The sequence below is a fragment of the Thermobia domestica genome, chromosome 8 (genome assembly GCF_964235325.1).
Source record: "Thermobia domestica chromosome 8, izTheDome1.hap1.1, whole genome shotgun sequence".
In the NCBI taxonomy this organism is placed as follows: Eukaryota; Metazoa; Arthropoda; class Insecta; order Zygentoma; family Lepismatidae; genus Thermobia; species Thermobia domestica.
In genome coordinates, this window is record NC_137461.1 from 18,921,714 (window position 1) to 18,938,506 (window position 16,793).

General features: G+C 35.4%; 1 protein-coding gene across 1 annotated transcript in view; it reads right to left on the reverse strand.

The window, feature by feature from the left end:
* sno (Protein strawberry notch) overlaps nucleotides 1-16,793 on the reverse strand; it is an 88,769-nt gene that overhangs the window by 60,117 nt on the left and 11,859 nt on the right. Inside the window, exons 6-10 of the mRNA XM_081768179.1 lie at nucleotides 13,052-13,160; nucleotides 12,400-12,609; nucleotides 7,332-7,507; nucleotides 4,602-4,766; nucleotides 2,151-2,392 (exon numbers count right to left, since the gene is read on the reverse strand). Coding sequence (XP_081624305.1) covers nucleotides 2,151-2,392; nucleotides 4,602-4,766; nucleotides 7,332-7,507; nucleotides 12,400-12,609; nucleotides 13,052-13,160 — 902 coding nt within the window. The remainder of the gene's footprint in view (nucleotides 1-2,150; nucleotides 2,393-4,601; nucleotides 4,767-7,331; nucleotides 7,508-12,399; nucleotides 12,610-13,051; nucleotides 13,161-16,793) is intronic.

The window sequence follows — 16,793 nt, forward strand, 5'->3', positions numbered from 1 at the left end:
ATAGTAAAATGAAAATTCCATCATAAAAATATAGATTCCGTTGTGGTTTAATTAATGTGCAACAACTTTCTACATCAATAGTTATTCCCTATGATGAATTAGGATCATAGATGTACCATTAACCAAGAAACTCTTCGTGGAATAGGCTATCTGACTGTTAAGATTAGCTTATTTTTTGAAGGCTCAACATTCAATTCCTTATATTGAGTGTCTCTCTAGTAGATCTACAATTTCTATTCGAACAGATATGAGTTGATAGAGGAGCAATCAATCCCATGGGTTTCCTCAGCATTCTTCCAACTTTCTAATTCCATCAATCCTTCATTTACTTGCCTCATCTGTCTCCTTTCGGCATCAGGACATAATCGTTGAACATAAATCTTTCTCTTCCCATCCATTCAATCTTTTATCCCATCATATACGCTCACAATGAAAATCAAAACAAAGTATACACCAAACTCCTTCAAAATCACATAGTTAGCGTTCGCGCCTTCAGTGTATAGGAGACCCAGGTTCGATTCCCGAAGAAGCTCATGTGTTTCGGATCCCACGATAAGATGAAGGTCCACGTCTGATGTAGCATCGGTGCTGAACTGGCAAATCTATAAATCAACCAACCAAGTAATAAGCCCGAAAGACAGAATAATAATAATAATAATAATAATAAAAGTGGTGGGCAATATGGACGTTTAGAATCGTTTTCTATATTGTTAAAATATTGGGTTGTACTAAGGTGACGGGTTCCATTTTCATCTGATTTCGCAGTGAGACAGTCACTGAAAAGATGCTTCATTTTCTGTACTTGTGTGAGTCTTGCCCGTATACCTCGTCTCGTTCTTCCGCTGAGATCCATCATGCTCAAGCAATGTATTCCTTTAGCTATGGTATTGCCGGCATAGCTTCTAACTTCGTCAGGGCACACAAAGATTCTATCCACTATCGTGGGTGCCTTCGATAAGACTTTATACACATTTAGTATTAAAGATGGTGGCATGTAGTGTTTTATTTTCTCAGTATTAAACAAATATTGGGTTAGTTCGATTAAAATGTCTAACATTCATTCGTACACTCAAACAGTTGTACACCTTCAGACAGGGATCATTTTTGGCCAATGTTAATTCAAGTAGAAACCGGGAGTCCTATTTTTTTCACCTCACCGATTGCAGGGAGTTGCCCAACAACAGTGATATGATGTATACCTAATTCGTCTGCAACTGCACGAACACTTTTCCGAAGGCTCGTTATCACTGAGTTCCTCAGGAGCGCGGCAGAACGTGCTTTTGGTTGGGGGCAGCGGGGCTCATTTTTAATGTAGTGGTACCGGCACGAAATTTCACAAACCAATGGCATATAGTGAGTTCATTCAAAACTCCTGCTCCAAAAGCATCATTGATGTTTTCCGCAGCTAGATGTGCAGAATGTCCCAGTTTGAATTAGCAAAGAAAATTACACTAAATTTCAGAATAAGATAGCCTCGATTCATGGAAATCCACAGAACACTTCCACGCCTTTGTCTCGTTAACAGGCACTAAATCTAAGAAAACAATAAAAGATCCTTGGTTAAAAAGAAGAAAAGAAGCTGCCAAACATCCTCTTTTCTCCATATTTCCTTTATTTATCACAAAAATTAATAACATTATGTCTTTATTTCTCACTTGTTTCCCTTTCTTTTTTTTTTGTTTCTCCTTCTACCTAATAATATCGGACATTGGCAACATCCTCCAATCATCATCCTAACAAGGGTTGGGTTACTCTTTTGGTAGTTGTGTGAGACAAGACTCTTAGGTTTTGAAACAGATAATACTCACCTCTGTATGTTCTCCACGGTGGATTTTCACACCATCGTGTTTAACAATGCATTACCTCCTGGTCAACTGACACCCCAGCCTGTTTTCTGAACATGAACAGAATTTCTAACGGTGTGTGTGTGTGTGTGACTTCGGCCCATCCCCTTTATAAAGGGTGACTTCTTAACAGACAAAATCACACTTCAATCATTAAAACCCTACAAATTGCATAATTGCACTCAAACACCGGTATTGAAATCAGTTCACCACTCTTTAGCGTTAACTGTACATACCATATATACTACTGAATAATCTGACTTTTGTACGTTGAAATTCCACATATAAAAACAATGGAGATCTTACCTCTTTTCTACAGCCGAAATGAAGTCGTTAAATTCTCGGAACGGTGTTCCTTCACCCCAGATGCCTAATCTTGTCATGTATGCCATGTTCTTTGGTTCTGAAGCACCGGTTGCTGATGCATATATCACGCGGGCTTTAGGAAGTTTATTTTGCAGTTCCAGTACTGTGAGACCTGTTTTGGTTGGCTTCGATGATCCCACTGGACACAGATTCTTTGCTCGGTGGCATTCGTCAAATATGATCTTATCAATGTTAAGGATAATAAACCACAAATAAAATCACACTATAAACAGAGTAATTCTAAAATGTTTGAAAATTACTGTCAATATATCCATAATGATTACAGTCTATATTACTATAAAAGAGCTCCCAGATGCAAACTACATCATTTTGAGAGGGGGAGAGCAACTGAAAAAAATAATTATACCTTTTTAAACTTACAACAATTCCTTGTCGTTATGTCTCGTTGAGAGAGTTACGTAAGGTGAATGTGAATAACACGATATATAATGGCAACAACGCACAGGAACTCATACCACAAGCAAGTAATCCACCATAAGTTTTCTACCACACACACAAGTAGAAAACTACTTTCAAACATAACTTAATAAAAGAATTAAAAAAAAAAAAAAAAAAAATTGAACATTCATACATTAATGTAACTACAAGAGGTGTCCAATAGGTTATCTACTTAAGCCGGAAGGAATTCAGATAGGCTGATTTGGTCATCACTGTTTTCTGATGTAGTCCCCATGGAGGTCTATGCACGGTCGCCACTTTGTGAGCAGCGAACTAATCCTAGAGAAGTCTCTGTCATAGCTTGCAAACCACTACGAAACAGCCTGTTGGACCTCGCTGTCCGATGAAACATGTCCCGCAGGTGTTTCTTTAGGTTTCGGAAGAGGAGATAGTCACTAGGGGCCATATCCGGACTGTAGGGAGGAGGATTCAACACTTGGAAATCACATCAGCAATGGCAGCCTGAACCTGTTCGCGGGGTCACACAAACACTCGCTACGCGGCGTAACACAAACACTGCTCATGGCCACTGCATTGCTCCGATTGACATCAAACTGCGCAGCGGGATTCCCCACAGTGGCCTTGGCGTTGAGTGTCAGGCGTCATTTATGCTACGCTCCTCCCTTTCTGTCTAGGTAGATAACTTATTGGACGCCCGTCGTAGTTATACACCGAGTGTATCAAAAGTCCAGGCTACGGGCCAACTCCGTAATGAATAAAGATACGAAAAAATGGAAAGAGAGAACAGTTGTTGGAAACAGATGGTTCTCAATATAAAATGCTCGAAACCAGCCGATTGGGCTTTGCACTAATAAGATGTCTTATGTTAAATGAAAAAAACAACATTTCCAGCTGAGCAGGCTGTTCAAACAGAAAGTAGGGGTGCGTGAAAATGACTAAGGGAAGATTATTATGTGAGGGGAGTCTAGAACAACCCAAATTCGTTTAGCAATAATCTATATCGTTGGAACGGTGAGAATTTAAGGAAATAGCTTGCTGAACTGGAAATGTTACTTTTGCATTTAACATCGGACGTCTTACCAGTGTAAATCGAAACAGCTCGTGCGATTGCGAAATTTCCATTTTAGATTGAAAACCACGTATTTCAAACAACTTTCATCTCTGTTCGTAGCTTGAAAGTGGCCTGGCTTGAATAAAAAACTGTCTGTAGTTTATACACTGTGTTCATGTTGCTTACGTGTAGTTACGAAATTATTTTCTGCTTGACATGGAATAAATACATGCATATTTTATATATGTAATTACAGCCTTAATTCCATTTAATCGTAACTGTTAATGGTAGCATGCTTCATGTAGAATGGGGGTAAAGCTTGTTCACACTGTCCTACAGACCGTAGTGGAGCGATGATTATTATTAGAAATTAGCGTTACCCACAAACCAAGTATCGCCATTACAATAAGTAGTATGAAATTAGAAAAGTGAAAAATCGTCTGCGTCATGAATTGAGCCGGGCTATCTAGCTTACTGCATCTGTTGCTGACCACTACGATATAAAGTCTGTTCCTTGAACATCGGCACACTCCTCATTTTAAGATTGGTCTTCAGACATTCAAGCTAAATGGAAAGTAAAGAGTAGTCCAAAAGTAGGTATACAAACCTACATCTACAAAAACATACAGGACTTTATACCTACTTTTGGGCCACTCTGTACAACTCCTGTCACGTTTGAATAACCTACTGTCTATATTAATGCGCACCTATAATGGTTGAATTGGACAGTATAGGAGAAAATGAAAAATAACCTCCATCCCCTATCCTTACATCATTTCCTCTTTGCTCTATATGTACCAACAAATGAAAATTCGACGAATGACTGGACTGAGAATCGAATCGAGATCTCCATCTTGCCGTGAGGTGTTTTAATCACTATATTACCCTAAACAGCTACACACTTCTTAAGTAAAGGATACGCATCCATCGAAATCATCTCCGCACCACTGAAGTAGTTGTTTCAACCTTGTTTTATACTTTCCACCAGACTGGGATGATTCACCAATAAGGGCAGAGTAAGTAGAGAATATCACACCTTTTTTAACGTTTCCGTTTACTGCAGACGATATCTTGGCATATTTAAGCTATTTAAAAATAAATAAGAAAAGAAAAATACATTGGCTTGTAACATGATTAAAGGAAGTAATAAAATAAAGATGTTATTTTAAAAATATACGTAATTTGTCCATTTACATATAAGACACTTGTTATCTCCTTTTGGTTAACTCTCACAAATCCACTATACAATTATTTCCGATATTTTATGAATGTTCTACAGCAGGTTGTTTCTAAATTACAAAAAGAGTTAAGCTAAAAGTGAAAACTGTCTAACTTGGTTACTAAACGTCCATCTTACAATATATATACGTCCACCGATAATAGGTAAATTAAATAGACGGTAAAGTCAGGTAATTGACTAACTTAATAGCTTTACTGTAAAAGATTGTTTAATTATTCCAATGCCCGTTTTAGTTTTGAAAATCTCAAAATTTACAACTAAATTTTTATCGTTTGCAAAATGCTATAATACAAAGTAGCTAGTATTTTATGTAAATTCTTTTGTAGAGCCGTTCGTTGCACAAAATATTTAGTTATTTTGTTTTCACATAAGAATCGTTCACCAGGAAAAAAAATTACGGTTGTGTACAGCAGCAGCATAAGAAAACGGCGTCATAAGAAAACTAATGTTACAAAGCATTCCGAATATTAATAAAAGAACAAAGAACTAATAGGAACAAATTAGCCACTTGCAACTGGGATCTTAGTGGCTAAAATAGCTCGCTCGACGACTTTTTAGGGTATGATTATGTCAAGTGATGGCTTATGAGGACCATATTCACCCTTTATACTGAGTTTCTTTGATTACATTGGAAAGCTCATACATATGCGAACTATACACATAACAAATAAATAAATAAAATAATATAGCAAAGTAGTTAGAAATGTAATAAGTACAGCCCGGATTTATATGCAAAATTCATGTTTATAGTAACATGCTGGAACGTATGGAAAATGTTTTCTTCTTTCCGGTGGACTTGCAAGGGTTCGTTTGAGACGCATGAGATGGTACATGTAAATGCGAGTGAATTTGGATGTGCATGTATATTTCGTAAACTTTGCAGGATACTGCATATTTCCGTATTTTATTGCTGCATACTAGCATATTGAGAGTATATCACAAGAAAGAAGGTTATGTTTAAAGTGAACTGACTCTCTTTGTAAATGCAGATGTAGAATAAAATGTTGTATAGAATAATAGAAGAAAGTGTTGTATCCTATCCTAAATTAGTCCACTTGACTTATCTTGCACACGGTCTTCATTGCGTAGCAGAAACAATCAGATGCTAACATCTAGCAGTAGTCGCGCTTGTATCAAATGTAAAGAGAGTATTTGTGAAACCTCCATTGCCGTACATATTTTTCGCGAAGCTGCGAAAATTGTTCCAGTACCATTTCTATCAGTGGAGTTCTTGGCTAGAAGCTGTGCCTTTTTATGCAGATAACTTAAATCAACTAAAGTTAGTTATAGACTCACTAAGTCCCAATCATGCACCCGCTATTTATGTGTCTCAAAAATATTTCTCTACAAGAGGCAATAAGAACAAAATTAAATACATACACAACCACTTCTCGAGAATACTTGAAATTATAAGACAGTTGGAATCCCGTATGAATGCTTTGCAGCATTCACTCTCCTTGTTGGGCGAATTACCGCAAACTTTGTCCAGTGAAACAACTCATGGTGTTGCGAAAATAGCGTCAGATAAACTTTGTAAAGTATTAGGCAAAAATGCCGGGCACAAAACAACCTGTGCTATTGCAAATGTACTTAATGGTGGAAACTTGGAATTGGAAGAGAATGTAACAATGGAAGACATTTGGTGTTTTTCACATGCACCAGTGACTTCTGCTAATGTAAAAAGAAACTTTTCGACCTACAAAACGAAGGACTTTCTTCCATTCTAGCTGCATGATCTGCTGCATGATCTAAGACTAACTCTGTCGTGATGACCCTAATAATGTTTGGTAAACGTATAAATTATGCACTTCCTCGTTTTGAAGTTTCCGCCATTTTTCATTTCAGTTCGTCTTGAGTACGAATATTCGCCTCAGTATTTTATTCTCAAATACTTTCAGTTTGCGTTCTTCCCTCAGAGTAAGCGACCATGTTTCACAACCATACAGCACAACAGGCATGATTATCGTTTTATATATTTTAAGCTTCAATGTTTTTCTGATATATTTTACAAGCTGTAGAAATCATTAACAACCATAATATTATGAACACTTTAACCCTTACATTTACAAATTTTACAAGGAAACAGCATACAAATTAAGTTCTCGATTAACCTTCTACACTGCTGACATATGATAACGATTTAAGCTATTGTATCAACTTTACGTAGTAAGCATCTTTAAAAATTATTTTTTTTAAAAAAAGATTAAATACTTGAAAAGTACAGTAACTCGGATCTAAGGAAACAAGTTTCCTTTAGTACTAATTTACTTTTTCAACTTGCAACTTTGAATATTACTTAATACCAGGAACTGAATCAACGAACACATTAAAGGCTGTCTACTCACATTTCTGACCAAAATAGAAATAAATAGTAAACTACAGAAATATAATACTTGAGTTAAATACTTACTTTATTAAGGGCATAGACTTCTATTTTGCTTGCTCCTACATCCTTTAGATCTCTTTCTGAATCGTACTTCAAGTCGTTTGACACGGAAACCCATATCGCACGTTTCCTTCCTTTTAAATAGTTTTCATAAATTATCCCCGCTATTGTACGACCTTTACCTACACCAGCACCATCACCTAGGGCATTCAAAATAGATACATTTTACTGAAATCTTTTCTTCACAAAGAGATTTTGATTAATTATTTACTTCTTACAATACGAAAACCAACAACTGCTTTATAATTTTTAATTATTGGGGGTTTGAGGAAAACACGTTTCAATTCGAAATTATTTCAAGAACATAAAATAATGCATATAACGTCTAAAAAGCACAAACTGACGCTAAAATTAATGAGTAACACAAAAGTTAGAAGCGTTTTGTACCTTTGTCAGATAATGTAAATATAATATAAGTCAAAATAGCACCACTTAACAAGAAAGGAAGAAAAAGCGAGGGAGGGAGAGTTTATTCTGTAGATTAAACAACTAACAATCTGCGAAGACATGTACAGTCAGTGACAAAAGTTCTTTCCGTTTGATACAATTTATTTTGGGAATAACGGTGGTATGGGTGGAACGTACATAGAATTACTTCCTTTTTAATTTATTGATAACTGTACTCAAATTGTCCTTTCATTCTTATGTTTTTTTACGAAACTAACTTCATCAAATGGAAAGAACTTTTGTCGCACACTGTGCAACCATGATTTTTCTCTACCTTCTGCTTTCAGAGTACAAATTTGGTATTAAAAAAAAAAAAAAAAAAAAAAAAAAAAAAAAAAAAAAAACACAAAAGAAGTTCGGCGTATCTAGGCAAATATGGTATTGTGTGATGGAACAAAATGAATTTCTGCTACAATCGACTAAAGTAAATGGTGGCAGAAACATCTAACTGTGTAGGAACATAGCACATCTAAACTGAGTAGCGATCTCCAAAATTACTGTGCTGATTCTTCTTGTCACGTATAGCAAAACCAAGTCTTTCTAAGGATATTACACAGCTCAATAAAGGCAATGAAATCGTTGAGGAAATTAAGCAGTCAGACAGAGACCAAAGGAAAGAAGAAAATGAAAAGGATGAAATTATAATTGACAGAGACAAAGATTTTCCACACAAGCAAATGGAGGATCAGAATCAAGAACGAAAAAAACAGTACTAGTGCAAGGTTCCTCAGTTAATACATCTGTTAATATTAGTTAAATCCTTCTCAACGACTACCTCTTTTAAAATATACCCAGATTTCGAATATTGACCAATCACGTTTTAAGAAAGAACTGTTTTGGCAAAATAATTGACGTTTGCTCCAAGAAACAACAGGTGTGTGGACTGTTTATCCTATGATTTCAACAATGATCTATTGGTGTTATAATAACAAAATTAATATTGTTGGAGAAGGCAGACTTTGCGATCATCTCCCTTCGATATTCTTGAATACCTGTCCCATTTAGTAGTGTTTTTATACATTAGAAGTATTTATTTTTAAACATTATGTTTTATAATTCAATCGGATTTTGAGTTTAAAGGTCTTCAATACAGCGAAATTAAACTACCGCTAATTTTAGAGTTTTTCTGTAATATTTTCGCAACAAATAAAAATACTCGAAAAACAGAAACGTAGTGAACTAGATAATACGATTTTGCATGTGATACCGTTATCTCAACTCATCTATCTGCTTTCGATTTGCAACTGTAGACAGATTTAGCATTTTTTGCGGGTTCTGTAAATAGCGGGATACCACAAGCGGATAGGTGAATTGTGGTAAAGGTATCACATGCAGAATCGTATTGTCTAGTTCACTACGTTTCTGCTTTTCGTATATTTTTATTTGTTTTGAAGATATTACAGAAAAACTCTAAAATTAGCGGTGGTTTAATTTCGCTGTAGTGAAGACCCTTAAGGAAAAATACTGCTGAAACTTACTACGTCTACGAAGATTATATTATTATTATTACTATTACTACGAATCAAAGATAAAGCATATTGCATATAAAAACAGCTAAACATAGTATAATATTAAACAAAATAAACAGATATTCAATACATAAAAATTAAATAACCAGCTTCAAATTTTAACTTACCTGACCAAAGAAAAAAAAATCAATAACTGGTTGAAACTGAGCATGTCCATTTTCCTCCTAACAAAATTTATATCATGGGAAGAAAATATGTAAACATCGGCTTATATAAGCAGCTGCTGTATGTGTGAGTACAGATAAAGTAATATACAAAACCCAACAACAAACTTCAGTACGAGAAGCAGCCTCAAAAGTAAGTTAATAAATGCAGTATAAAGATAAACATCTATTTCCCTAGAGTGGAACTGTCATGCGATACTGAGAAAGAGAAAGAGATACTGATATTTTTTTCAGGATCCAAACTTCCGAAGAGAAGGAAGGAAAATACCTTGAACCTGAACCTGAAGAAACACTTGAATAATACGGAAGGATGCATGCAGTGATTTTAATACAAGAAATTATTTACTAAAAATTTATGTAGCAAGTGGAAACGAGTAAGATGTTTCGTAACACATAAGAAAAAAAGTTCAGAACGTCGGAAACGGGAAATACATCATTTAATTACTGTTATCTTCAGGATGGAGGGAAAATAATTTTCTACTGGAAATTGTTTAACTTGTTTATTTTTAAAAGTAAAAAAATCTAAGCACACTGTTACGTTTATTTTTCCAGTGGCTTATACAGGGTGGCCCAAAACTAGGTATACAGTACTGTACTGCATTTTATATCACTTCTTATTGTTATTAATCAGGTAGACTTAGTTTCTTTATTTGTTCTTAATGGGTTTTTAATTACATCTTAAGCTCGGAAGAGCCGAAGCAAATAAACCAATAAACTAGAATGTTATATTTGATCAATGCAGGGGTGTATACTTACTTTTGGCCACCTTGTATAATTCCATCGTTAGAACAGTGATGGCTTAACCCATTTACTCCACGACGGTGGCCTTCAACAGATCCTTCTGAGATGCTAGCTAGTAACTTGAGTGCTTACAACATATTCCCGAAAACAAATATACTTAATATATAATCTCGATTTAGCATAGTAAATTTTAGTTATACTAAGCTCTTGTTTACGCTAAAGATTTCGCACCCACCCAAAAAGAGAGATATAGAAGTAATTATTTACAACAATATTTATATCAACAACCTCTTTCACTTAAGTGAGGCTATCATATTTTGTATTCTGTGCATTCAGGGTTCCCATAGATTTTTGAAAACTGTTTTCTCTGATATTCCCTGAGAAAAATTTAATTTTTCCACTTTTTCGGAACCCTATTAGTTTAGTTAGACACCTACAGCAAAGGAAGGGCCCTAACGTCCTATAAACTGGGTCAGCCTAGGAAACATGCGTGACTAAATATATAAACTCATTAAAGGCTATCATCTGTCGAGGAGTTTCACATTCCAACTTCAAAGACCGTCATTAGATTCTGATAAAAAATTTTATGGAACCTGCAAGAAAGTATACTTTTTAAACTAAAAAAGAATAATCAAAATCAGTACATCTGTATTGAAGTTATGTGAGCATGTGCACAATGAAATCGCTTAATTACGGTATCAGATTGTCTACTAAAATTCCAAAATGAAATTTCGTGACTTTTTGGTGACCTTTTCTTTACCAAACCATAAAATTTCGTTAACATTCAAAAACTAATAACACCCATAATCTTCAGCACTTATCTTTATCTTATCTCTACTTTAAGGCTGTTCCTTGGAGTGATAAAAGGTTGGCATCTTCTCACAGTTGAACAAACTGGTTAGATGCGTAGGTGGTTTCGGCGATGCAATGCGATTTGCATCGCCACTGCTCAATAATGTCAGCTGACGGGCAGTCTCAAGAACGAATTTGAATGTGAATTACGTCCAATTTTTATGCATGCGATAGAAGCGTGCTTTGCTTGCGATTTGGTAGTCTAAAACCAACAACAGACATTCTTGGCGGTGAATTTTGATGTTTTATACAATAAAATTTTCCAGTCCGTACTTATATTTGTACAGATAAAAAAAGACCCTAAAAGACCCTAAAGCTTTTCGTGACTTTTTCTTGACTTTCATGACTGTGTTCAGATTTCGTGACTTTCTCCTGACTTTCGTGACCGATAGCTAAGCCACCTGGATATTAACACTATCAATCGTTGAGGAGTATCATCATATCCTAATGACATCTATACGAAACCACAGCGAGACAAACAAAAATTAAGTTTCCAAATTGATGCACCTATGTCGAAATTATGCGTGATCAAACATACAATTATGGTATAAACATTGTCAGTCATTGACAAGTTTCATAGGCTATGGTTAAAATCTTAAACAAATTTACATGGAAGCACCAGAAGAGAATACTCTTTGCACAAAAATAAATAATCAGTGCACCTGTTTCGAAGAATTATGCTTGAACATACGCACAACATACACACACACATATATATACATATTACATATGTATTATATATGGGTAGATTTTAAAAAAGTTATGTATCTCACCTCAGAAGGTCAGAGACGCTACACTGTCTACATTAAGGGATTCAAAATGCGCTAGCTCAATTGATTTCCGAGTTAAGAACCTAACCACAAATCATGGCACAACATACCTTAATACAACTTAATGCATCTGTAACCTTCCCATATTGTTGTGCTGCATGATCTCAAAATCCCAAATAACCTTATTATTTGAAATTTGCCTTCATTATCCAGAAATCTTCGGAGTAAAAAGATATTTCGTGTAATTAAAATTTAACGTACTAAATAAGGATTAAATATTCAAAATATCTCTTTTCAAAAATATGTAGTTAAGCATTCTGGACACATTTACGAAAGCCCTACTGAGGTTCACAGGTAAGTGACTGAAATTATTGTACCTATGTACGAATCTACGAGCATATTGGTATATTATTGGAATTTTAATTTATAGAAACATGTTAGTTCCTACACAAATAATATGAAGACTTCTTTGTTAATTATTATAATTATTATTTATGAAAAGAAATACAATGCATAAGCATGCGCTTACCAATCAGGAATCCTGCCCTGCTTCCATCCGGAAGAAAGTGTTCATGCTGTTGACATGCGTATACTATGGCTTCCAACTGCAGAGCAGACAGAGAGCCGGAATTAACTACATCATCAGGTAGAGCTAATTTGTACCATACGTCAGGAGGAGCAACGCTCGATAGAGATGCAGTTTCCACTACGGGATCTGGATGCTTCTTGCCCAGTTTAACTGAAATACATAAAATCAAACACGTAACTATAAACTTAATTAATTTTACACGATAAAAAAAGAAGTTCAGACACTGGAGTACACTCCGATATACATTTCGCTCCCTACCAAATCTGCCCAGCTAAATAACAAAACAAAACAATTATGAAGAAGAAGCAATTTTAATTTCTTAATGTTGGTTATAGTATTATAAGGTGGAATAGCTGAGCTTCTGGACCTTTTCTGACAACTAATACTAGCTTTTCAGTTGCTCTAATACTCATATTTATTTATTTATTTATTTATATGGACTTTTAAACCAACAAAATTTAAACTATACTGGTATAATAGAAAACTCTGAAGACCAGCATGGACTACAATTGTATTTTGGAAAAAGTGGTTTTAGAGATAGTGGAAGGGATTAACGTCTTTATATAAAAGAGAGAAACAACGACTTCCTTACGTTTTGAAGGCATGTAATCAGCATACGTTTCTGCAACTCCCATATCTTCATCATCCTCTGCTACTTCCTCGTCTTCTTGCTGCTGTTGTAAAGCTGCAAGTGTATGCATCTGAAAACAAAGAAAAAAATAAAAAAAACATATGACATACAACCCTACTTTATTCTAATTGACTGAACATAACTTTTCGAAGACAAAATAGCATTACATTCTCAGATTTATTACTCCACTTTCAGTTGTTTTATTTGCTTATTTATTTATTTAATAATAATACTAGCAGCTGAACAAAACGCCATATCTGTATAAAAAGTATTTTATGAACAATTAAATCTCTTTCACATCTAACAGTTATGCCCTACATGCTTTTAAAATACATAATTACAAAATTATTGTTAGAATGAAAATGCGGGAGAAATGGAGAACTCCAACAAGACACAATGTTACCTACTAAAAACACCTTTTAAAACTAAAATGATAAAAACGTATGTAAATACTGCATCCAGAACGCTAAGTTCACAAATGAATTTTACTTCTTCATCGTAACAAAAATTAATTATAGACTAAATAAAAATGTATAATCGTACTCTACCAATACAAGATTAAAATACATTACGACAAATCATGCGTCTAATGTGAGTAGAGCTTCCAGCTTACAGAGATATGTCAATTAGTCACAAAATACTGACGCGGAAAACTAACATCATTTCAACTTTTATAGTTTCAATAAAGTTACATTATTACGAGGGTCACTGAGGAAGTCATGACAACTATTTTTTTTCTCTCTCTCGAAAATAGTAACGAATAAATTAATTATTCTGAAATATGCAAATTGAAGGTTAGTTCATATATCAACATTACATATAGGGAGATGGACACACATATCACCATAAAGATATAGCACCAGAAAATAGAAAAAAACTGTTGTTTCAAACGTGTTTTACTGTCAATTGCAACAGTACACAATACAGGCGCAGGAACACGTACCTGTAACACAGAGTCCCTCGAAGAAGTCTTCCAAAAAATCCATCATACACTGCCAACGCTGTGGAAGACGCCGAATACCCGTAGCCTCACCATGAGCGAATCTTTGGATCTCACGCGTCACTGCTGTGGCAATGTCTTCATATGTTCGAAAGCGTGTTCCACGCAATGGCTCTTTCAGTTTTGGCATCAGGTCATAATCTCAAGGTGATAAGTCTGGCGAATATGGTGGATGCTCCAGTACTTCCCATCCCGATCGTACGAACCGATTCCGCACACACGCTGCCGTATAGGCTGTCGTGTTGTCATGAAGAAGTAATACATCGTGTACATGTTTAGGACGTTTCACCCGAATAGCCCGTCGTAGGTGTCGTTGCAGGAAAATGCGACAGTAGTACAGTGCATTAACAGTTTGTAAATGTGGGACGAAATGGCACAAAAGCACTCCTTTAATGTCATAGGCTATGATGACCATTAACTTGATAGGAGGAGGATTGCGACGAAATTTCTTCCCGCGTGGTGAACCTGGTTGACATCATTCAGCGGACTGGCGTTTCAGTTCTGGATCATAGGCCCTGGTTCAAAATTCATCTAAGGCGATGATTCTCTTAAGTATATTGTCTCTCTCCTCCTCGTAACGAGATAGATGCACTCGTGGATGTTACGAAACTTGTCTTTTCCACTTAGTGCATTATGCACCCATTTTGCAGCAACTTTACGCTTGTGTACTCGTCGCGTAGAATCCTGTAGATTTTTGTCTTCTCAATCCCAGTATGGCTCTGTAATTTCTGCAGCACCCATCTTCCGACATTCTCGATGCATTGGGCGATCATGGTACGAGCACAGTCCGTACGCACACTGACAGGCCGCCCGGATCGGTGCATGTCGACTGTTGCAGCTCTGCCACGCCCGAATGCATCTACCCACTTAGCAACCATTCTGTACGGTACGGCAGCATTTCCACAAGCTTCTCGTGGCAGTCGCACATTCCTTCCACGGAGAACTGTAATATTCACATAAGAGCGCTGCTCAAGTCCGGTAACATCCATCCTGAATGGCTACTCAACTCAGTGTGGTCTTTTTTCATGCTTCTTTCCTCTGGAAAGGACTACCACCTAGCGTCACGTCTCATTACTGTCACGTCTTTTAAACGTGCCATCTTATGGATTCTTGGAAAGACTTCTGATGCCATGGAATGAACTTTAATTTGTAATGTACTGTTGGAATTGACAGTAAAACACGTTTGAAACGACAAAATTTTTTTCGTCTTTTTTCTCGTGCTACGTCTTTACGGTGGTGTGTGTGTTCATCCACCTCCATACATATAATGTTTACATATGAACTAACTTCCCATTTGCATATTTCGGATCTTTTTCTTTTCTTTTTTTTTTTTTTTTTTAATTCGATACCATTTTCGAGAAAAAAAAATAGTTGCCATGGCTTTTGCAATGACCCTCGTATTATTTGTCGAATATAATGTGGGTAATTTTTAAACAAGCACATTTTCTCGAGAGAAAAAGAAAAGTTATGATCTGCAGGACAAAGGAATCGAATGATTAATGAGAGTGAATGACTACAAAGCTGGTGTAATAAGAATGTAGGAGAAACCCACCAACTCAAAGAAAATCCACGGACACAATGTTATTTATCATAAACTTCTGGAGGGGATGCAACAGAGAAAAGAATACCAAATACAACTCACAAAATGGAAAGAAAAAATAATGTTGCCAAACCACACAACACTTATGGTATTTCTCCCGAAGGAAAGCAATGGTTGAAAAATGTGTATAGTACGTAAAGTTTCTCATGAACAAAGCCCTTGTCCTTTCTACTACCTGGACAAGATGTGACATGCTTGTACCTCGCTTTTTTCCTGCCTTTCCCTTCATTAGACTTAATACCGTGTCTCTTCATTTTTTTTTCTTTTCTTTTGACAGTAGCTACGGAAAATAGTCCAAGTCATGTCACTATTAGCATTTTTCGAATTTTATTTTCTGTGCTTATTTGCACAAGAAACTCATTCTACATTATGAACTAGCTGAAATGCTAATTCTTCGCATGGGGAAACGGTTTATGTAATATATATATATATATATATATATATATATATATATATATATATATATAATTCCTTATAATCCATAATTTAATCAAAATGAAAAGATAAAAATCCATATCGACCCAAGTGTGATACTGATCAAAAATTCACTTCAAATGGTGCAGCCGCTATTCTTTGCGAAAAATTTAAAACCTTTCCCCTTAAGGATATGCATTCCGATCAATGTACTGATAAAACCACACGGGTCAAGCCAAATACTACTATGTTTAAAAATTCATTTTAAACACTTCAACCGTTTCTTCACTTTGGCTATTTTACGAATACAAAGTGGAAAATCAAAATAACAGAAGTTGTCCCTCCCTTAGAAAGGGAATTTTCGAAAGCGTCAAGTGTATATATCGAGTTCATCTTCCTTATTTGAGGCATTAGCAACTGTTTCAGGCATAAATTTTGAATCTCTTCTTTTTCCTTTAGGACATTCATTTTAATCAAAGGCATATATATATATATATATATATATATATATATATATATATATATATATATATATATATATATATAAAACAGTTCAAAGTAGGTACTAACTATATCAGAAAATTAATTACAAACGTTTTAACTATTTTCCCGTCATGCGATGAATAACAATATCACTTTTATGTTCATTCACACAGATGCAGACATCTGGTATAAAGTCTCTCTCTCTC